The sequence below is a fragment of the Oxyura jamaicensis genome, chromosome 3 (assembly GCF_011077185.1).
Source record: "Oxyura jamaicensis isolate SHBP4307 breed ruddy duck chromosome 3, BPBGC_Ojam_1.0, whole genome shotgun sequence".
Taxonomy (NCBI): Eukaryota; Metazoa; Chordata; class Aves; order Anseriformes; family Anatidae; genus Oxyura; species Oxyura jamaicensis.
In genome coordinates, this window is record NC_048895.1 from 85,559,928 (window position 1) to 85,583,485 (window position 23,558).

Genomic DNA, 23,558 nt, shown 5'->3' on the forward strand with positions numbered 1-23,558 from the left:
AAAGACATTTGAAACATATTCTTATCAACAAAAATATTTCAACTATTTATTATGAGCTGCTTATTACAATAAAAGCTATAGTTCAATTTTGCTCTGACATCTTTGACCCTATGTTTTCATAAAGGCTATAGCTGAAACTATAGGACTGTACATTAATCAGGTGACAATAAAAAAAAACGCACAGATAGGGCATGTGGTCTCGTGATGAAACTTAGACACAATCCCAAATAGGAGGATTTTTTTCAAACACTGGAAAAACAGTGAGAATTTACCTTTTTCCATCCCTTTTTATAAAGTTTTATTCTACGTTATGACAATTTGTTGTAAATTTACAAGTTTATACTGCAATTTAGCAGTCGTCATTGTCTACAGTTTGTTTTTTTTAAAAAAAAAGTCACAAGTTCAAATACAATTAAATGCATGATACAAAGAACTGTGGGAATATCAGAAATATAAATACGTACACTAGCTATACATGTAATAATATGTATTTACCTATTCCATGAAGTCAGTATGACAGTGACTTGACTAAAATGCATATATTTAAAAGCACATTTACCTATCTCACTTCCTGAATGAATACATTGTACAAGACATTCTTTTAAATAGGTTTCAGAATAACAGACGGCTACCAAAAATAAAAACTGTTTTACTCCACACAGCTCAGGAAGTACTTGTAGAAGTCTTCAGAATAAGACAATTTATAGAAGGACAAAGCTTTATGAAAAATTTTAAGAAATAAATGAGAAAAATATGAAAAAGGAACTTTTGCCTTTATGGTATGATTGCAAATTGCACTTCGATCAAATATATCAAAAGTAAGATTCCCAACAACCTGAACAGAATCAAACCAGAACAGAATGAGACTGACAAAGATAAAAAACATTCCAAAGGATTTTTCCGTGTCAATAAAAAATATAAATACAAAGAAGAAAAAAAAAATGTTTGACATACTGACATCTGCTTGCCCTAACGGTATCAAAATTTAATGCATGGAAAGAAGGCTTAAAATTTCAAACAGTTATGGGTACACAAAGGCTTTGCGCAATGCTGTATCATGACATGCTGATATATCCAAGTTAAAGTAAATCAAAAGAAGAGATTTTTAGGGAGATAGCCTTGCTAACTGATATAATTTGCAGGAAGGAACGTCAAGATTGTCACCACAGTAGACCTCTTTGTCTTGAAGACTATGAGATGATGGGTTCAGCTGTATGCCAAGAGCTCTCCTGCTTTTTCTAAATAGTCAGTTGGCTTCATAAAACAAATTCTCCCCAGGTACCTCCCTATTTCACCTCTCCCCATAACTAGCCTCATACCCTTGGATGACTACAGCTATAACATCAGTATTAGGTCGAAGGTCAGCCTGTTTAGCTAAGGTGGTGGATAACCAGCTATGGAACTTTTCAAATATGCAAAAATCTACATTTAAGAAATAACTCATCTGAACTGTTCAGCAAGCCCCACATACGAGGTGTATGAGGTTCAAGGTGCCCCGGCCGCAGAACTGCTCTGTCGCCCCCTCCAGGTAGCCTCCTTCACCCAGGAGCACACAGAACTGGCAAGTCAGAAAAGGAAAACTAACACTACGCAGCTTACCCATGTTGCATCATTTCCTCGACTTCCCAGGATGCCCAAGCACTAAGCTACCTCGTGATTACTATTTCTGTATTTTTCAAAGACGATACGCCAGATGTAGAAATGTGAGACTGATGGAGATCACTTTCTATTGTGATTGATAAGTCGGGGAACCAGAGACTCTGTTCACTAAGGACACCTGCAGCTAGATTACATTCGATAGTAATTAGCTTTAACACACAATCTTGTCTTCCACTAAGGATCTCCTGACTTATCTTAGGGTAACAAGTACTGACAGAAATCTTATCTTATAAATAGCAGGAAGATACCTTTACATTCCATTCTGATACGTTTAAGAGATCAGAATGCTAATGCCCACGTGTCAGCCGCAGGCCTATTGCATAATACTATACACTAAAATCATTTATGCTTTCATTTCTTTAAAGTACATTAAACATCACAAATGGAACAATACTCCTAGATGTACTTACTAAAATGACCCTATTTAAAACTATCAAATTTTACCATCATTAAGTAGAATTCCAGAGACTTCACAAAGCCCTATTTTAAATTATCACAGGATGCCGCAGAAACTTGGGGAAAGAAAATGTAACACAGCAATGCTTTTTGCACAGCTGAAAAAGCACAGAACCAGAAAACAATGCTGCAGTTTCACTGACTCAGTAGATACAGAAGAGCGCTACCACAGAACTGCCTCTCAGAATGAGTGACTTCCTTCTCATGGACTTTCCTTCCTGTGATCCTTCTTTCCCCTACTCTGCTCACCGAGTCTCTCTTTTCCTGTTTCTTGTCTGAAGAGAAAAAAAAAAAAAAAATCTGTCCTCCATTTCACTTTCTCCCCCTCTCCTCTATCCATCAGCTATTCATAAAGAAGATGGAAGAAATTATTTGAATTTTTTAGCCATCGGTAAGGCAGCAACAAGGAAAGCCTTGCTTAGTGTTCATACTAATTTCTTCAGTACAGTTCCCAGTGATTCACAGAGTCTGAGGCCTACGGGGAAAGCTCTCTCATGGGCTGGGACAATTCCATGCAGTCCTCAAAAATTTTCCAATATTTAACATCATTCAGTTTACTTACCCAGACCACATAAACGACAATTAAATATCAGTAATTTGCCAGTAGTTGTCAACAGTTAGGGGAAAGAGAGCAGGTGAAATGATACCCATAGGCAACTTCCCTCCAGTCTGATTAATTGCTTCACAACTAAAATGGCCTGGATGAAATAACACTACCTAATGAATGGTTAACTTAATTAAAGAATACTTCGGTACTATCACTAAAAATGCATTTTGGTAGAAAATGTGCTACTTCAAAAGTAGGAGGAGGACTTGAGATGTCAGTTAAATGTTTCACAATGTAAAATGATCCACTTCGCGATGATAGAGATCTATCTGTTGGAAAGCCTCCATGTTTCGAAACCGTGAAGCTAGGACAGTGCAGTTTACAGTTTAAGAGGTGTACTGGACTTTGAATACAAACACATTATTTCTCTCTGTAAATACACTTTACATCATGGCAAAGACATCGGCCAACAAGGTGATTATTATGTTTTTTGAGGGAGACTTAAAAGGACACAGAAATGTAGTGCAGCTGTCAAGTCTCCCTGGCAGGCCACTGCACATTAGTATTTAATAAAATCCCCGGAGATAGCAGTTAGCATCACTCTCCTACTGTTCCTTGTTGGCTCCATTGTCCCCAGCTGAACAAAGCCTTTGTTATACTCTGAGCACAGCAATTTCAGCTGAGCTATTTATTCATTGTGACCTACTAGAACTCACATGATCTGCTTCCACACAAAAAGTCCCTAAGAAAGAAAGAAAGAAATGAGTAGCTCTTTGGGGTAATGGAACAAAATAAAACAACATACTTGTCAAAATTCTAATATTAATAGCAATCAGATTGTTTCTAAACCACACTGCCATAGCAAAACCTGGTGGCTATTTAATAAATAACTAACAGTCCAATCCACTTTCCTTATGCATGCAAAGACGACACTATTGTGCATTTATTAGCATATATTTGCTTTTAGCTGCACAAGTTCAGAAAAGGCTTGGGAAAGAGGCTTAATGCATTTATCCTTTGAGGTGGTGTAGGGAGTCCTCTGAATCCCCTATTGCCACCCACAGAATAAAACACTGGGGAAAAGTAAGATCTGCTGACACAAAAACACAGCTACTTATGTTTGCAAAGTATCAAGATAAATAAGCTGAACAGAAGATTTTTACAGTCATATTCCAAGGTGAACTTGAAGATGTAGCAAAAATTATATATATGAATGTGAAACAGAGCAAGTCAGAGCCATGTGTAATCATCTCAGATGCAACCAGATAGTAAAAAACCAAGAATCAGTTTGAGATGACTTGTTGAGAAACCTTGCTTGACAGGGTCACTTGGGAAGTGGTGAAAGGGAAGCACCATGTGCCTTTGTTTTAGGACTTCATACGTCTCACCAAACATTCTCAAAAGAAAATTATACAGACATGGTTTATCTCCACGTTATCCATACAAAAGCCAAAACCAATCTATTCTCAGAGACTGAGTCAATAGTTCACAGAGAGCACTTCCAGCTGGGTTCCATCTGAATCTGACATGGACGTGTTTTGTGCAAAACCCTTCTGCTTCTAGTTAACACTTTCACTAATCCAGACAGAGAAATTATGAGTATGTTCATAAAAAGTCTGATAATACTGAACTAAGAACAAAAGCAGGAAATCTCAGAAACACAATTAGCATAAACTATTTTTACAAACTGAAGACGTGATCTAAAAATCCACAAGGCAGATTTGGGTTAAAAATAAAAAATTAAAAAAAGTGCAGTAACATACTTAGAAGGATTCAAAAATGTAAATGCATCAGCAGTTACAGTGGATCACAAGCTGAATTAAGTAAAAAAAAAAAAAAAAAAAAAAAAAAAAAGTTACAAACTTCCAAAACCTGTAAATCTCATTCCACCATGTGTTAATGTGAGTTCCATCTGTCCTGTAGGATATATAGCTGTCTGCTGTAACTTTATCCGTAATACTGACATACTGACAAAGTTTCTGCTGGATTAATGTATCAAAGACTTTGCTGTTTTACTTATCATTTGCAACTGCAACTTTTTCAGTGGTAATCACTGTTAATTTTTAACTCTTTTGTCTCCTCTTTCCAAGTATAAAAAAAGGCAAACCACCAAAAAGATTCTAATTGTTTGTTCTATCTAGAAATAAAGCTCATGATTAGCTTATTCAGTAATGTATTTACCAGAACAACAGCCCATACCCGTGCTAAACTTAAGACTCCTCCTGAATATGAGTTACTTCAGGAGAGCTTCTGAGTTCCCCAAGAAGACATGAGATCCAAACAGTGCAGGTTGTCACCAATGGTTTACTATGCCCAAATGCAGACAGGAAGAACAGTTGCACCCTGGACATCAGGCAGTGGGCACCAAGCAGTATTCCCACCACCTCTGTTTTTTTTTTAATTTATGATGAAGATTACTTTTCTTGCACAGCTCTTGACCACTGGAAACCTTCATTACTCCAAATCTATTCTACCCTTTGAGGACTGAAACAGCCAATGCTGTCAAGTGCTCAAAGACCAATTTTCCCCCTCAAAAGTATAACGTAGTAACCTAGGTGTGTATTAACTCTCACCCATCGCCTTTACTGGACCCACTGACATATCAAGGTTACATCAGTCAGCTGTAACTGATGTAACCTGTTTACAAGTCCACAAGTTTATGAGCTGTTAACAGATGTTTCCGTTTTATAGCATGAAGTATCTGTTTAAATAATAGGAGGAAATTTCAAGAGATAAAATATGCAAGGAACTTACATAAGCCACATTAATACAGTTAATTAACGATGACTTTAATATATTAAAATTTCTAGTAAAACATGCAGAAAGCTGCATTTCTGATTCAGTAAACCCAAAACAATTTGATTGTTTCCCTACAATCGATATGAAGCTCCTGTGCATTCTTCCAATGAGTGGATGTTAATTAGTTTCCTAATTAAAAAATCAATGCATTCAACTAAACACAGAGCTTTTAATTTGCTCAAAACTGTTTAGCCCAAATTTAGTTTGATAAGTTTTCCTCATCTGCAGAAAAAAAAAAAAAATACAACATATATCTAGTAGACAGTGTTAGAAAACCAAACATTAAAACATACAATTCAGTTGTGTGCAGTTTAGCTAGCATCCAGCATCCCTATCGGGATGGATTAGACTAGCAGGAAGTCTGTGGTGGAAGCAGAGTTTTTTCATAAGCAAATGGAAACTGTGGTGAAATTGACAGTTTTCATGAAGATCAGTTTCCAAAAAGTTGTAATTTTCATGGTATTGAAATGTTATCATCACTACCCATGTCTAAACGCATTCTTCGCAATTATTTGTTGTCCACGTGCAGAAAGAAAAAAAATCACCTAGGAAGTTACGCTGATGATAGCTTCTTGTTAAAATGTAAGCTAATTTTAAAAAGGGACAATTACCCTTTTTTTAAGGCTGCTATTTACTTCACAGTGGTTCATTCTGTCTAGGTATAAAAAAAAAAAAAAAAAAAAAAAAAAAAAAAAAAAAAAAAAAAAAAAACTTTTATCTTCATTATTTTATACGTTTCTATGAAACCACACTAACTTCACAGTTAAGGGTAAACATTTGTTCACTGACAGCAAGCAGCAGCACATTTCTGGGTTGCCGTTCGTTATTTTTTTTAAACTGGAACTCAATTTCAGCAGACTTAGACGTAACAAACAGGGAAACCAATCGCCCTGACACTTAAGAAGGGTGGACATAGGTAGGTGGACGATGGGGGCTATCTCCTACCCCCAGTTAGAGTATCTCAGCCCTAAATACCACACAGGAGCACACCACACCCATGGGACTGCTTTGAAGCCCCCATGACAAGAGATGCGCCCAAGTATCTTCAGAAATGCTTCTGGCTGTAATTAACAGCGTTAACATCCCTCAGAACGGTGTATTTATTAAATCTGGTGATGTAGCTAGTTTTCTGCGTAGACTATGTATTGAACAGGCTGACTTTGTGGCCCCCAGGCGGCTGGGCGCTGAGGCGCGGCGGGGACTCACTCACTTGATGACCGTGCCTTTGGCGCCCCCCGCCGTGGTGAGCATGACGCGCGTGGTCAGGCTGCCGCGCAGGTCGTCCTCGTCCAGCCCCAGCAGCGCCGCGCAGCACTCCAGCGCCGTCTGGCTCCGCGCCTTCAGCGTGCAGCCCCCTGCCGAGCAACCGCCACAGCCGTTATAACCGCCGCCCAACCGCCATCACCGCCGCCCAACCGCCGTGACCGCCGCCCCTCAGCGCCCCTCACCCTGTCACACGCGCTTTTACTGTTTGGTCAGAAGCGTGAGGTAGCTGAAGGACGTTACCCGATTTTATATTTTTTGACGATGTTGAAATACACGGCACCACGCGCAAGGTTTTGCCATTCTGCCGTGTATTCCTAATCAATTTTAAATCCTTTCCTTTTTTTTCTGACTCCCCGTGACTCAGAAGTTCCCACATTTTCACAAAGAATGCCAACTAACCTACAACTGATAGGTTTTGCTTTTAAATCGTCCCATTTCGTAGGCATACCAAACCAATCTGCTTTAAGGCGTACTTCCTAATGTTAATGAAACAGCTGCGGGTTTGCAATTTTTATGTAAAATCCTAGGAAATAATGAACTGCAATAATCTTGGCACAGCGGCTTCATAGGAAATGGAAGTTAGCATCCATAAATGTATTCACAGATTAAAGATGTGACTAATGACTAAATGTGATTACAGATGTGATCAAGACTTAGTTGTCAAAAATAAAAAGTAAAAACAAAAGCTATGCCTCAAAAAATCTGTATTTTTAGAACATTGTTCTACAAATACATTATCTGCAAGCTAACCTGCTTTTAAATGGAAGGACCATCCCAAAATACAGAAGTAGCTAAAAACATTGCTAACACCTAGTATCTAACTGCAGCAATGCAAGCTGCTGGATGTCAATGTTCCTGTAATCCTCCAGACTTCCCTGTTATGCACAGAAGCGCCTGGCACTGCTGCCTCCCAACATTCCCGCTGCCACACATACAAGATGAACAATTTTCTAGATAAAGAGGTGTAAGGTGCACTTGGTACTGCTAGTCAAACATTGCTTGAGTTCCTTAACTCTGCGCTGACGCCAAAGGAAAGAAGTGAGGATGGAGTGCTCAAAAGATTAAGACTTATATGGATTGATTTTGGAAGCTCTGAAGCACCAAACCTGTAGCAGTCTGCTTTTGTTTGGTGTTGCCCAGTTATTTGAAACAGCAACAAAACTTTTAAGGGTGTCTGGTACAGAAATATACTTTCTGGAGCAGTTCGAATGAACACCCTGTGTGCACACTTTTGAGGTGAGAGCAGAATAATGCATGAATTTGCAATGACCATTTTTAAAAAAATGTAAGACTTGACTCCAGGAAACATGGGTTTGAATTTCAACATTCAATGTAAATAACTGTTCAGGTGTTAAAAAGGGTGTCTGCTTCCCTTCTCTAACTTCTGACTTTTCATACCACTTATAGTTTCCCCTTCTCCTTGTTTGCTGGCCTACTAAAATTCCTTCTCCACTCACACATCCACCTTGTCTTATCCTTGTCCACCCCAAACTCTCACCTCACAGAAGGTCCAAGTATGGAAGCTCTCTGCCAGCTTACTACCAAGTCATGAAGCCACTAACCTTCTCTACCCTCATTGTCCTCCTATTTTCAGTCATATTCATGAAGATGGCAAGATCAAAAATTGAAACTGGGAAGTTCTGTTATCACTGTGACAATACTTAGGCAGTGGAATAAGTTTCCCAGAGAAGTTGTAGAATCTTTTCTTTGGAGGTTTTCCCATCCCCATGAACAACCCTAAACTATTTGGTTTGAATTCAGTGTTGACCCTGCTTTGACCAGGAAATGCTGGATGAGAGACCTCATGACATCCCTTTCCACCTGAAAGTTCCTGCAATTCTGTGGTGATTCTGTGCTTGGATCAGGAGCCACTGAACCTAAGAGGCGAATATTCATTTAATTCTTCATTCAAAACACCTTTTAAAATGTTCTTTGATATGCCCCTTCTAAAAATTTTACCACATTTGGCAATATCTACATGTGCATGAAGTAAGACTAAGAGGAATTGATCTCATTTTATCTTGCAGTGACTGATGAAGATCTGAATGACTATTTTTTCTCCTATAGCCATCTTTGTAGTAAGTCCGGACCAGCTACACTCATACCAACTCCTCTTGTGAGGTAACATCTTAAAATCATTAAGTTTATATTTACCAAAAAAAAATTGCAATTTTTCTTCATCTCTTGAAAATGCCTAATGTGACATTTTGGGAAGCCAAAGAACATACTGCCTTTCACTACAGATGGAGTTTCTAATTTCAAGATGTTTTCATGACATTAGCAAGAAGTTTGATTTTTTTGTTGTTACTAAAATTCAAGTAGTTTTGAGACACAAGATGTCTCCTTATATCAAAATTCACATTAACGATTTCTTGAACAATTTCAGTGAGAGTCTTTTTGCTTTCAGAGCATATAAATTACAACTTTAAAACAAGTAAGTCAACTTGACTACAAAATGGGGCGATTAAAGGCTGAATTACCCTTCAATATAAGGGAGAGTTCTAAAGCAGTAATTCACATGAAAAGTAATAATCAAGAGACATTTTCAGTATCTTTTCAGAAATCAATTTGTTTCTTCTAACCTGAAGTGCTCCCAGCTTCCTCAAAATCAATATTTCCAAGGTGAAGGACACCAGCCACTACTCTAAAAAGATCAAGTTTTTCTGCATCATCCAGTCCAATCTTCTTCATTGCTGTGCACATTCTGTTGAAATCTCCATGATCATCTAAGAGTGGGTCCTTCAAGGAACCTGCCTTAAGATACTATAAAACAACAAGATGAAAAAACAACCACAGAAAGATCAGTAAGTTATTTTTAAAATAAATGTAAACAATTAATTCCAGGCAAGAATACCATAAAAAAAAAGCATTAAAAAACATGCAAAACTCAAACTAAATATAAAGAGATTAGAGCTCTTCATACAATACAGGCTTTGGAAGAATCCTGATTTGTTTCAATTTGTTTATACTTTGGAGCATGACCCTTAAAACTGCAACCTACCTTCAGAAAGCAGGACTTGGAGAGTTTGACAGCTTAGGACAGGAGAGCACAGGATGGTCAGCAATGGAAAGGGAAAAGTTTGGCTAAAGAAGCTTTAGAAGTACATATACCAAGGAGTATTTTCTAGCCTCCAGCAATTGAAAGACCACTGAGGTCCTTGTAATGGGTTACCAGAATGGCTTTGACAGGCCATGGGAAAGGAGTACAGGACAAATCAGAATTGGAAGCATATTCCCTATGAGTATCCACACAGACTTACATAAAGGAATATGCTTGTTAGCATTTGCTGGTGACAAAGAAACAGTAAAATTGTTTGCCAATATTCTACTAGCTAAAAGAATAGCAGCTAGGTTACAATATATCAATTTAACATTTTGCTGACAGAATTTCCTATTTTAAATACATCAAAAGTCATTTTAATAACTGTTATAAATAGTAGTGAAACATCTGCATGCAATCAAAAGACTAACTGAACATGCATAGATTGATTCAGGCTTTTACAATTACTTTAAAATGTTTTCAACTAAGAATTACTCATTTAAGTAGAAGCCTCATTAACATCAAATAAGCTAACAATTCTATCAAAACAAAACACCACATGCATCTGAAAAATTCACTTCACACAACATTTAAACACATCAATAAAATTAAACTACGTGTTTTAATTATGTAAAATGATCACCTCATCTTCCTGATAAGGAAAACACAAAAATAATTTAAGTGTTAATTGACTATTCCAGCTATTTTTATTAAAATAAACAATCAATATTTTCATTATATTGACAGAGCAAATATTAATACCTGATTTTAAAAAATGAATAATGTATTTCCTGTTTAAGTGACTAGATTATATTTTTACTTCACTGAAATTTGAGCCTCTGTTGCTCCTTCAAATTGACACGGCTGCAATATAAATGTATTATGGCATATGTTCCACTATTTAATGTCCAACACATTTTCAGAATTACTCTTTCAGCATGCTGTAGTTTTGGAGAAACATTTCTGCCAAATTAAGTCCTTTAGAGGCATATTTTATGACAGAACATCAGACTGTAAATCACATCAGTGACCACATCTTTGAGTGGCAAGAATAAGTGAATGCTGATACTTTATGCCCACATAAATGGCCAACTTCACTACACATCTTCATTTAAGGCAAATTAGGCAAACTGAGGCAAAATCTCCCAAATATCTCTAAGCCTATACACTTGAAGAGTTAAGTATCTAACAGCCTTCTGCCTTACAGTATTATCAAATCAATACTTCTGTATCTCACTCCCCATCATCCGTGATTACAGAAAAGAACTTACATTCAAGACAAGGAAATTGCCATTATGTGCTGATCTGAGCAAAGGAAGCATCTCTACTGTCCTTCACAACTACGCACAAGCTACAATCCCAAACCCAAGTTCTCAAAAGTAAATTATCATCGTCGGGGGAGAGAACCTCTTGAGTCAACTTGTCTTAATATTATTCCTCATGTAACTTGCCCTGCTATGGAATCATAAGTATGGGTTTCTTTAAGCAAAGAGAAATCTTCCAGCTATACAAATGAAAAATTCTTCCTTTAGGTATGAATAGATGAAAATTCTATTAGAGATTAGAGTGGAATTATAATGAAGTGTTTAAACAACTTCCAATACAGATATACTATCAATTCAGATTAATTTCTTGAAGTGTCCTCAGGCAAACAAGCTCAAAGGCTTAAGAATATAAATTCTGATAACGCTATTTTAAAAAATGTAACAGGAGATGGAACAAGAAGAAAAAAATGTTCTGAAGTTCCACTTGCCTCCAGGAAAAGCCACTTTCTGGCGTAAGTCAGAGGAAGGGAGATTTACTTGTTCTGGAAGTAGAGTTGTGCTAATATTTTAGAAAACAGTTTGGAACATCACTTCAAAAATCCAAACGGTCAAAATGGTTTTGGAAAAAAACTACTGTTTCTGACATATTCCTAATAGTATTAAAATTTAAAAAGAAAATGACAAATAGTCTTGGTTTTTGTTTTCCACAGAAGACATTCTGAATCATTAAGTGTTATACTATTACAAGAATGAAAAGGAAACAATTTTATACAGTGTTCCACTTGGAATTTTAAGATGCACATCAAAATATATTTTAGGACTGAATTCCAAAACCCTTACCAGTAACTATTTAGAACTATAAAGATGCGTAAAATGAACATTTCATTCCACATTGAAAAACTGTAATCATTTTCAATGCTCTCTGCATTAGTTAATAAAAACTAACTGAAGATACGAAACATACCTCAGGACTCTTGCGATTTTGCAAAATCTGCTTGTCTGTTTCTTTGTTAGCAAAGTACCTGGTACAGCCCCGATTTAAATACTGCAACAATAAAAATGGAAGAAAAGCACATTTAAAGGCAGAAGTGAGAAAAACTTACGCTATTATTTAAGGCTCGCTTCACATGGCTTGTTTTGATCACATAATAACAACAATACTACAGGTATTTAGAATTCATTCATTGAAAACGTTTTTATATATTTTTATAATATCTTAAAAAATAGAGAAGTGCAACTGTAACAAACATATTGAAAGCTTTTCAATGTTGACAACTGAAGTAGTTTTTGACAAAATGGGATATTCATTTTGTTAAGTCTCACCATCTTTTCTTTGTCTAACTCTACTAAACTTACTACATTACACAAAAGACAACTAAAATCAGGAATGAAGAAAATACATTTTATGGCCAATTTGTAATACCAAAGTTTAGCCCACCAAGCTGTACATAACATCAGATAAAATTCAGAATAATATTTATGTTTTCTGCAATATAGAAGCCTTAGATAGTGTTGTGAGGTGGTGAGAGAGATAGCATTAAAGAAGTTGTGGTAATATCTATAATAGACTTGTATGCTTGTTTTTTCCTCACCAGTGATGTATTTCTATAAGCAGTCAGAGACACAGCATAATAAAAACCTTGAACAGTCTTAAAAGTTTATAATCTGGTCCAAGCAGAAGCCTAATTCAGAATCTGGCTTTTAATATCCATCTCACGTCGTATAGTAAAGGGAACAGATCGAGCATTCAGACGATGACTGACGCTTCTAGTAAGATGGGATCATCAACTTCTCCTTTCTGATTTGTTCAGTTGAAAATAAAAACTCTGTCCAAATCGTGGTAAGAGCTCTTTGTCTAAAGGAATTGAACTGATTTCTTGGTCTGCCCATATACAAAGAAGTTTGCAACTAGATGCATGCACTTAATTCTACACTTTGATTTAAATTTATATACAAAATTTAAAACAAAAAATATCCAAACATAAGGCAACTTGAATTCTCTTTTGGGAATCAAGATGTGAAAAAATTCAGCTTCTCATATCCATCAGCTATAGTCCAGGTGCAGATTTACCGTGCACGTTTACTTTCAAAGCCATGTGGTGCAGTCAAAGCCACCTGGACCAACAAGGTTCAGCAGAGGATAACCTAGTGACTTTGAAAAGTCCTGCAGGGAAACACAAAATATGAGCAACCGGGACTGCATGTTTTTATGTGGTTGTGTTCAGAGGAGGGTCTAGAAGAGAAACCTGCAACTCCTTATAGCCTTTTTGTCTCGTAAATTCACACTTCCCTAGGGGAATTGCAGGAGAAGGGTGAACTAAGGGAGAGGTAGCCCCCATTGGCACCGCTGAAATTCAGATGACAATTCAGGCAGGTGAAGTCAATGCAGTTGTCTTAGTTCATGTGCCCAGAGCAGGCATGGCCAACGCTGAGACAGCCAAATGCACAGGAAGGAGATTACAAGGGACTGCTTAAGTCAAGGACAGGCAGGGCAACTGGCAGAAGTAGAGAGCATTGTTATCCTTTGTTTTTCCATGTCGTTTCACTTCTGTGAAAAATGAGAACCGCCTTAGATCTGAGATGGTCCTATTTTCAAGTTAATACAGTTAAGAGAAACCAGGCATTGAGCAAAACACACTTGAGTCTTACAGTCCATGCTGTCTCTAACTTGGACTTAGACTTGATAAGCTAAAAGCCACAAGGGAAGTGGCAAAATAGAACAAATGTAAAACTGCACCCCTAGGGATGGATTTTTCTAAACAACTTGTTGGAGAATAAAATATTTTTCTGATAGCTTTTCTTGACAGGCCTCCAAAAGATTAACAATGATATCTGAACATTGATCAAACACCAAATGCTAGTTAGCACAGTATCTCTGTCTGTGATTAGAAGCCTGATAGATTGTATTTCCTCAGTAATTCGAACAAGACAGATACATAGTCAAGAAATAATGTTGCAAAAAAGTGAAACAAGCATTATTACTTAGAGCCATATTTTAAGACAAAAACCTGAAGCAGCAAATGAGTGAAGAGCACAGAAAAAAAATAATCCTTACAGCAGAAGTCCAAAAAATCATACGATAGTGTGACAAGACAGGTGTCACTGTAAGCTCTTTGTAAATGCAACAAGCACGGTGAGTGCCTTCTGTGCCAGCACTCGCGTTGCTCAGTACTGCACTGCACCAGCCTGATTTTAAGCAGGTTATAATTTTGACATCTGCAATGTAATGTACCCTCATGAGCAGAGCTTTTGATGAAAAAATTCCCAAGAGTGAGCACGTGATATATCCAGTTACAGAATTAACAATCTAGGAGCTGCAAGAAATATTTTTTAATGGAGCAGTGACTATGCAATAAAAATACATCTTTGAAAATCTGCTCAAGATTTTAGATTTAAAACATACAAGACAATACTGCATATAATAGTTGGACAGTAAAGAAGAAAGCTTTGGCTTTTAGGGAGCAAGATCTGGATACTACAGGAGAAATGCATGATGTGTAATGTACAGAACTGCAGCTCTGCACCTCGGCTCATCAGCATGCAGGCATTGACCTGGCTGGCTGAAAAGGCAGCAGCAACCTGTTCAGTGACTGGTGTGCAGCTGCTGTGCCCACAGCTAACAGAGGTCTCACCTTGGTAACTACTGCTTTCTACAAAAGTAGAAGGAACGTTGTATTTTTAAGGCTTCTAACCCTGTACTAAATTCTGATGAAAATGAATGTGAAAGATATAGGGTAAAGTAACAGATAAGCACAGTGCAACCAGTTTTATTGAGAAAATGAAGTCGTGGAAAAACACCAACAAAAACACTTAACACGGTAGCATAATGCTTTGTTAGCAGCGCTCCTCAATTCACTTAAGAAAAAGGAAGTCTACAGAGATGACAGTCGATTAATTTATGTCTGTAATTCCACATGCTCTCCAGGTCGGCGTTACAAAACCCTTACAAGCCCTAGGCAGCAATTTGCTCTGTGTGCTTTAGAAATGTGCAAAGTTCTGCGTCACCGAGATTCCAAGCCAAGCATAAACCAAGAGACAATGGAGAGAGAGACAAATGACAGAACCCCAGCAAACAACTAACAAGTGTCTACCAGTAGGATTTGATTTGCCGATGTTTTTCTTATCAACACAAGTCAACAAAGCACAAAATGTAGATACTTACAGATCAAGTGTGTTTGTCAAAAGGATATATGTATCCTTTTGATATACATAGATATATAAATCATGTATGAATAATGAAAGTGCAGGAATGAGTGACTGAAGTCTTCACCTTAGTAGTAAAATTGGTGATGACAGTCTAAAATGAGAGAAGGCTTAGAAGGACCCCAAGTGGGAAAACAGAAGCCTGCTTTGATAGGAAAAGAACAATCAGGAAAACAATGAGAAAAGAGTTGTATGACCGTATTAGTTCAGCAAGAAAAAAACAAAACCAAACAACAACAACAAAAAAAAAATGACTGCATGCCAAGGTTTTGGCTGGGATAGAGATAATTTTATTTGTAAATGTTTGTATGATGCTATGTTTTGGATTTGTGATGAAGATAGTGGTGATAACACACCGATGATCTAGTTGTTGCAGAGCAGTGCCTATACAGAGCCAAGGACTTTCCTCGTGCTGCCCTGCCAGTGAGGAGGCTGGGGGTGCACCAGGAGCTGGGAGGGGACACAGCCACGGCAGCTGGCCCAGGCTGGTCAAAGGGATGGCCCACACCAGGTGGCGTGGTGCTCAGCAATAAAACTGGAGTAAAGAAGGAAGAAGGGGGGACCACTGGGAGTGATGGCATTTGTCTTCCCAAGGAACCACTACCTGTGATGAGCCCTGCTGTCCTGGAAGTGGCTGAACTCCTGCCTGCCGAAGGGAGGTAGCAAATGGATTCCCTGCTTTGCTTGCGCATGCAGCTTTTGCTTTGCCTAGTAAACTGTCTGTATCTCAGTCCATGAGTTCTTGCACTTTTACCTCCCCAGTTCTTTCCCCCATCCCACCTGGGGAGAGAGAGCAAGCAGCCGTGTGGTGCTGAGCTGCCTGCCGATTTCAATCACAACAATGCAATAAGAGAGGTGTGGAACACTAAGAATTAAATTGACAATTTAAAAATAAGGGAAATAGGGCTGGAGTAACTCACACGAATATAGAAAACAAAGTAAAGAAAAGATTTTGACTGGCAAGAAGGACAAGAAAGCAGTAGGAAATTGCATCATTTGTCAATTGTTTTTGAAAACAATTCAGTGAAATCTGAAAAAGGGAAATGGAGGAGAAAGAAGAAAAGCAGGAAAAAAAAAAAGTTAAAAGTTAAATTGCAGTACTAAAACTCTTTAGTGGAAAGATGGGAGGAAAATAAGGCAAAAGCTTAATGGCTAAAAAGCTGGCACAGAAAGCCAGCCTGCTTGTGGAATTTCTACTGGAAACATAACACACAATCAGGGTTATCAGGCAAAACCACATGATCTCACAAAAGGGAAAAAATGTCAAAAATAAAGCATGAGGAGGAGAAGGGAAGGCAGTAAACAAATCAGAAGTCATAAGAAGAGCCACACTGGACTGAATTAAAAGGTCCATACTATCCAATGCTTTATCTTTAGCCATGACCTGCATTTCACCCAAGGATTTTACTATTCCTTTCTGAGCTGAGCTGATAAAACTCTGCACCCTATTTACAAATAAAACAGTATAACACACCATTTCACTCTCATTTACTTTCCTAGTAACTCCTAAAATCGTACTCTGCTTTTTCCCTGCTGCTGAACATTAAGCTAACATTTTTAAAGATGTATAGTAATTCACATCTCATTTCCTCACGGTTTATTTTGAGTTAATTTTCTTTTAGGTATGGTTACATTCAGCACTGACTATATTTATATTTTATTGGCTACTCCATGGCTTGAGTGACTGGGCCAGTAACAGGTTGGTGAAAGATAGCCAAAACTCAGGAAAAAAATAAGTAGTTCTAGGGAAAGAATAAATTAGCAGATACAAAACTTAAGACGCAGAAGCATGTTTAATGAACAGAAGTAATAATCCTGTCAGGAAACACTGAGCATGGGCTTCAGGTCAAATGGAGATAAAAGTGTAAGCTTTCGACCTAAGGGAGTGTCAAGTCCCATCATGTAACCTGGAGTGACCAAGAACGACAGAGACTTCTGTCAGATAAAGAGGGGAATGACAGAAGCTCGAAACTGGACAAGTACTAATGACAAATCTAAACAGTAGAGAAAGATAGGAAAAAGATGCGACAGTGTAGGAAAGAAAAGTGCTGTGAAAGCATATAGACTGAGAAAAGAAAAGCACAACCATGCTGTCACTGCACTTTGATCCCTGGTATGAAGTGTGAGGTAAAAATAAAGGGCAGAGTTGCAGGACAGAATTCCCAAGTCCTCCTAAATGCACAGGTGGAAAACGAAGAAATAAATGCAGTTTTCCAGATTCAATAATAGGCTACCCACAGAACAGTTGGATCACAGTCAAAAAATTTACACTTTACACCTCAAGAAGAGACTGTAACAAAATTACTAGCAGCTGGGTATGCAACAGTATATTTTAGGAAAAAGCAAAGATTCTTCAATTTTAAAAACACAGAGGGCAAGTACAGGAAATCTTCCAATAAAGATAATATGGCCAAGAGCCTTATGTCTAGATCAAATAGATTTAACAAAAGAAGTTATTTTCTGAATTTTGTAACAGAAAAGAATTTGTCAAAGGTAACAGGTACTTTAATAATATCTACGAGAGAAATCCATGTATGGCAATAATGAAAAGCTTTACAAACACTGACTCCAATACTCACCCTAAAGCTGTCAGGAGAACTTAGATACAGTTTTTCCCTAATGTCTTCTGGAGCACCAGCACAAAGCCTGTAAAAGATATGATAATTCCTCTCTTCTTTGCCTTGCACACAGATCCTAGATTTCTCCAGAAGATAATGCGATACAAATCCACCAACCACAGAGTTCTAGGAAGAAGAGATATTTTTCTGATTATCTGAATGTTTTTAGTTTACCTGAGATTCAGAGTTTTTCTATTTAAATTGTCTGACCTGGCTCTTTCAACAGATGCTGCTCCAAAGATTAGAATGTATCTATATCTAATATATATAAATCTTTAAAAAGGAACTGTTACCTTCACTATAACTTTTCCCAAGCTCATGCATTGCACCTACAAGGGCCTACTTCCCACTCACGAGCAGCAATTCTATATGCAAATATATAAGCTATGGAAGCCAAAATATACCCAAAGAAAAATTTCAAAGGCTACACAGTGAGTAGTACTTCTGACAAAAAAATTATAATTTCCATGACTTCTGTTACATAAATAATATTGATGCAAGGTCCTGAAACTTCATATCAATACATAATAGCATCAGTAATATAAAGTATTAAAGCATTAAAATTGATTTATATCTGTTGATACATTATATGCAAATCATGCTTATTTGTGCATTAAAGAAATGCATAAATACTTAAGAGCAATTAGGTTATTCTTTAGATGTGCCTTTTCCCCCTTCTTGTGATGAAGGGAACAATTTTTAATCTTAAGTTATGGATAGAAGCAATTTTCCCATTGACTTGACCCATCATTTTCCAGTAATGAAATCTTTCATTACAGTACTGTATCTTTAGCTTTACTTTCAAGGTGATAATCAAATGTGGAAATCAAGGACAGTAGGTATTTGAGGCGAGATAGGTAAGTCTATTTAGCTTTCTTCCAATCTAGCATTTCCATTTCAGGGTGAAAATTGACACTCATATCTGTATCAAAATTCCAGTACCTTTTCATTGAAGTGAATTTCCACAAATTTCCCAAAACGACTACTATTGTTGTTGCGAATGGTCTTTGCATTTCCAAAGGCTTCCAATAGTGGATTTGCTGTTTAAAAAACAAAAATTTAAAGAAGTGTTAAACTGTGGTCAACAAACTACCAAAATGAAAGAGAGAATAAATAAATATCAATTATCCACTGACCTTATTGGGAATAACGTTTGAAAATTGAAGGAAAAGTATTAAGTATCAGGAATAACTAATTTTGCAAGTTGTACTGGATATGCTATGGTGGAACTTACAATGAAGTGCTTAAATAAATAATACTGCAAATTACTTGAATCAATACTATAAGAAATTCAGAGACAATCACCAGAAGTGATTCAGTGATGTTCTTCTACAGCAAGCAGGTAAATAACCAATACATAAACTCTATGATACAATACACAATTTGACATTTCCCAATGAGTTGTTATTCATAAAATCTAAACTACCCACTTATCCCACAGGCAAAAATGCCACTTAAATGTCATGCATGCTGCATGTTAGATTGATTAGGGAATTAAAAAAAAACGTATTAGAAAAGTGTGTTGATTTCAAAAGCAACTTAAAAATGCCCTTTCAGATTAGCTCAGTTAAGTGAATGAGTTTGTTTGTTTGTTTTTTACTGGCTGCAGTTCTCAAGCACCTTAAAGGAAAACCCATACATAAAGAGTGGCAGCAATCTAATGTATGTTTTATATTTATATAAATCATGCATAGCTTAGGCAGGTTGAAAATGTTTAGTAGTTATGAAACACAAGGCTTCTGAAAGAATGCATTTTGCTACCTCCAAAGATCAAAGAAAAACAATTTTCTGAATAGCACTAACAATAAACCAAGGAAAATATCTGCAAAGTATTTTGACGCTTTTAACTAAAACACATTAATTGGAAACTAAGTGAGCAGAAACTCAGATTTAAACCTCCACTGACAACCATCTACAAATTTGCTCCTATAAAAATTAAATTTTTATATGAAGGAATAACTACAGTGGTTGGATAAATTAGGAATGATAATGAATTATTTAGTTGGGCATCAGCATTAACTTTTTTGTTTTGGCTAGGTTTTCATTTTTTCATACTTAAAGCTTATGAACAAGTATGACTTTCATAGCTGTCTTATTAAGACACCTTTGATAACTGTTCGGGTATCCAGATATTTTACGTGATATTAATAGTTTTGAAGAATTGATTACGAATAAAAAGAAATTGCAAGAGGCCCTTCAAATAGGTTAAAGGTTTCTCTATTAATACAGATGCTGTATTAATACAGATGTTCATTAGAATTGTGCTTAAAAACTGTTAAATTAATGCATTGGATGCTGTTTTAGATTTAAAAACAAAACAAAAACACTTTAACCATAATACCTAGAAGTACCAATTAATTTTACAGGATACTGCATTAAGCATTATCCATCTCTTGGCCACTTTCTGTGTTCCTTTAGCATACAGTGGATTTCACTGAGAAATCGGTTTAAACAAACCTCCAGCAACAAGAGATCAAAGCCTGCAGTACTTCTCTTGAATAATCAATGGCTCAAATACATAAACATTTTTGGTTTAGGAAAAAATAAAAGTAATAAAATCCTAAAATAAATCTATTAGAAGCTATAGACTGACAGATAGGCATTTTTAGAGTGGTTGTTTGGGTTTTGAGATATTTACGCTTTCTCAAAAAGTTATTTTCTGGTTAATTAAGAATTCCATGCAACATTGAAGATGCTCAACTGACTGACCAAAAACAAACAACAGACTCTCTTCTGACCTTGTTTGGGAACCTATTATAGAGATAGACGCAATGAAAAAGAGATAAACATTCTGGTGAGCAGGAGGAATTACATCTTCCTGGTAGTATCAGGTATTAATGATAATACTATATTCTCCTTGCAGATTCATATAACATAAAAACCAGTGTTGGGTACAAATGAAATTCAACTCAAAGTCAAGATCAAGTACTGCATGACATCTTATTAAATAAGAGTAAAGCAAATCATAAATAAAAAATTATATTTTAAGACCCTAGGATCAAGGTGTGTTATGTTAGGAAGTCTGATAGTATTTTCATCCTAGCTGATATTGTTTGACATTTCAAATTTGAAAAAAATAAAGTAAGTTGGAACCTTAAATTGAATTAAACAAAATACAATACCTTCTACAATTCTATCATCAATGTCTTGGCCAGTACCATAGGACTCTGTCAAATACCTGTAAAAAAAGATAAAAATAATAAAGATAAAAGTATCTTTCATGTGTCATGTTACCTCAGTTCAACATGGCTGGGCACTACACTTACTGACTACGTACTAAAAGGAGGGCATACTGATTATAAGTTCCAAGTTCCCGCATCCTTTTAAGATAAATACAATTTGACCTTTCTTTTTTTTGTAACAGAAATATTCTTGTAGACTTTAGATTCTTTTTCCAGTCCTTCAGGATAAGTTGGAAATGTCTTTTAGATGAGCATATGGAAATTACACTTTTATACAAATACAGCAAAAGTATTACTTTATTATTTGTATTTATTAGTAATCTCAGTAAACTCACGATTTTTCACATGTATTTCCTGAATTAGAGTTCCATACATACAGCTTCTGCATTCACACCATCAATGTTAATAAAAAGCCCACATGTACATTGTGAGATAGGAAATTGCAATACATATTTAAGGTATTTAAGGAATTTGAAAACAAATCCACAAGTTTCTCTGAATATGCAGGTTCTTTTGTTGTTCCCCCCAACCCTTTTTAAAAAAAAAAAACAACCTCCCCTTCCCAGGAGGCATACCTTCTGGACATGTACAACTAAATCTGGGACACATTATAAACAGTGCTTGAAATAGGACCTTCCAAAAAAAGTTTAGAAACATTAACAGAGCTGTATTAGTACCTTTTGCCTTCTGATTACACAAGGAAAAGGCTTTCCTGTTTTTAAAACTCAATGACATTTTGTACACAGACTGTGGGGGTGGGTGGCGGGGAGAAGCAGCAGTGGTGCTATTTGCCTGCCATGTAATCAGAACTTCCTTTGCTGAGAAGCAGAAGAATAACAGCCTTTGAGGACATCCCTCAGGGGATGCTCTCCCAGAGCCTGCGGTCTTTTTTTATTCTTGGCAGGATCAAAGTTGTGAGCTGTCTCCAGTTAGGACATCCCCTATAAATATCATTACCATCACCTTGCTGCAACTCCTATGGCTCTCCGCTAAAGGTTGCGCGGGAGAAGAGAAGAACAGTAGAAAGGACGGACGACCAACCATGACAGTTCTTCCTGGGATGTGGGAGATAACACCACTGCTGTACGTACGTATGTGATGCAAGAGAAAAGGGAGTTCAAGATTTACACAGGAAAATAAGGATAAGGGGGGAAGGGAAAGCATTCAGACTGCCTGCACTGTGCTTCCCTAGATAATCAGGCCACCTGTATTGTAGGTGAATTCATTGGAGTAGTGCTCTCCAGTTACAGTGCTCCAGAGTGATATAAAGCAGTTAAAGTATGACACAAATATGGTCAAAATCATTAAAAACATGTAAGAAAGAAAGGCTAGTATATCTCAGCAATATGGCCTCCATATAGTTTATTATGCTTGATTTAGTATCTGTCATACCTGAGCACCAATAAATAGCTAAATCCCATTATTCAGTACTTATTCAGCAAATTAGGGTAGAAGGATATTACAGGATCCCTGCAGTTGTCTCAAAAATCAATGGTTAAAAACCATGAATACTCAAGCAAACAGAAGAAACAAAGACAGGGAAAACAGACACATGCACAGTTACGGCAAAAACAAGTGTGTCTTGCAAGGCACAATTAAAATGCCTAATTTAAATTTTATCAACCACAGTACCAGATGCGCGATACCAAAATGACTGCATCGTAAACCATAATAACTATATGATGTCACTACAACCGAGTTATGGCTTCTGTGAATATGCAGCCATTGCCATATGTTACCATGTCAGCATTTATGTTTAACCCTGTGAATTTCTTGTATTAAAGTGTACGCAGAAGGATACAGATAACTTACAGGGTCTTAATGCTACGTTACCGATCGATTACATTACAATTAACTCTGTATGTCAGACAAACACATCAACAAAAGAGATTCACTGAATAACGTTGGTCCAAAAGTACACACCTCAAAACAAATTTAGTATTTTCTGTCTTGCCAGCTCCTGATTCTCCAGAAACTATGATGGACTGACTCATCTTGAGTACCTTCATATCACGGTATGCTTTATCAGCTTAAATAAAAGAAACATGGCAGAAATTATGCTTGCAACTCTCCTGAACATTAAAATAAATATTAATCACTATACAGATAGGCAAATTTCACGTTTTCAAGAATAAAAAGCAAATCTTTACAATTAAGTCTATTGCAACTTATTAAAGTTTCCCTAAATTATATTATAGCTGTCCACCCTCCAGCGCTGACATGTTAGAGCTTAAAGTCCTTTGAAACAAAAACATAATCAACTTTTCAGGACAAAATAAAACAAAGCAGTCACCTAGAAATAAATCTCTTCTGTTAAATGCATTCACAAAACAGCTGAAAACCAATCTTACTTTAATAGTTTTTTTAAAGGGAAACTTTCAGTTGCACTTTGTAACTAGCAAAATCCAAGCCAAGGATACTTGGAAACACATTTGTGTATTTTTTTATTTTTATTTTTTATGCAGCTGTTTTTTTCAGTATGTGCTGTTTAGACTTCAACAACTGTTTGATTACAAAACAAAG

The 23,558-nt window shown here is 36.6% G+C and overlaps 1 protein-coding gene across 10 annotated transcripts in view; it reads right to left on the minus strand.

Annotated features, from left to right (window-relative positions):
- The window catches only part of MYO6 (myosin VI), a 104,702-nt gene that overhangs the window by 40,156 nt on the left and 40,988 nt on the right, over nt 1–23,558 (minus strand). For 9 of the 10 annotated variants that reach the window (XM_035320933.1, XM_035320929.1, XM_035320927.1 and 6 more), the window contains 7 exons: nt 22,959–23,064; nt 20,976–21,031; nt 18,796–18,893; nt 17,815–17,979; nt 11,997–12,077; nt 9,310–9,490; nt 6,672–6,816 (listed from right to left, as the gene is read on the minus strand). In XM_035320933.1, coding sequence (XP_035176824.1) covers nt 6,672–6,816; nt 9,310–9,490; nt 11,997–12,077; nt 17,815–17,979; nt 18,796–18,893; nt 20,976–21,031; nt 22,959–23,064 — 832 coding nt within the window. Of the gene's footprint in view, nt 1–6,185; nt 6,622–6,659; nt 6,817–9,309; nt 9,491–11,996; nt 12,078–17,814; nt 17,980–18,795; nt 18,894–20,975; nt 21,032–22,958; nt 23,065–23,558 lie in introns of those variants that run through there. The other variant, XM_035320937.1, reaches the window with a different exon arrangement.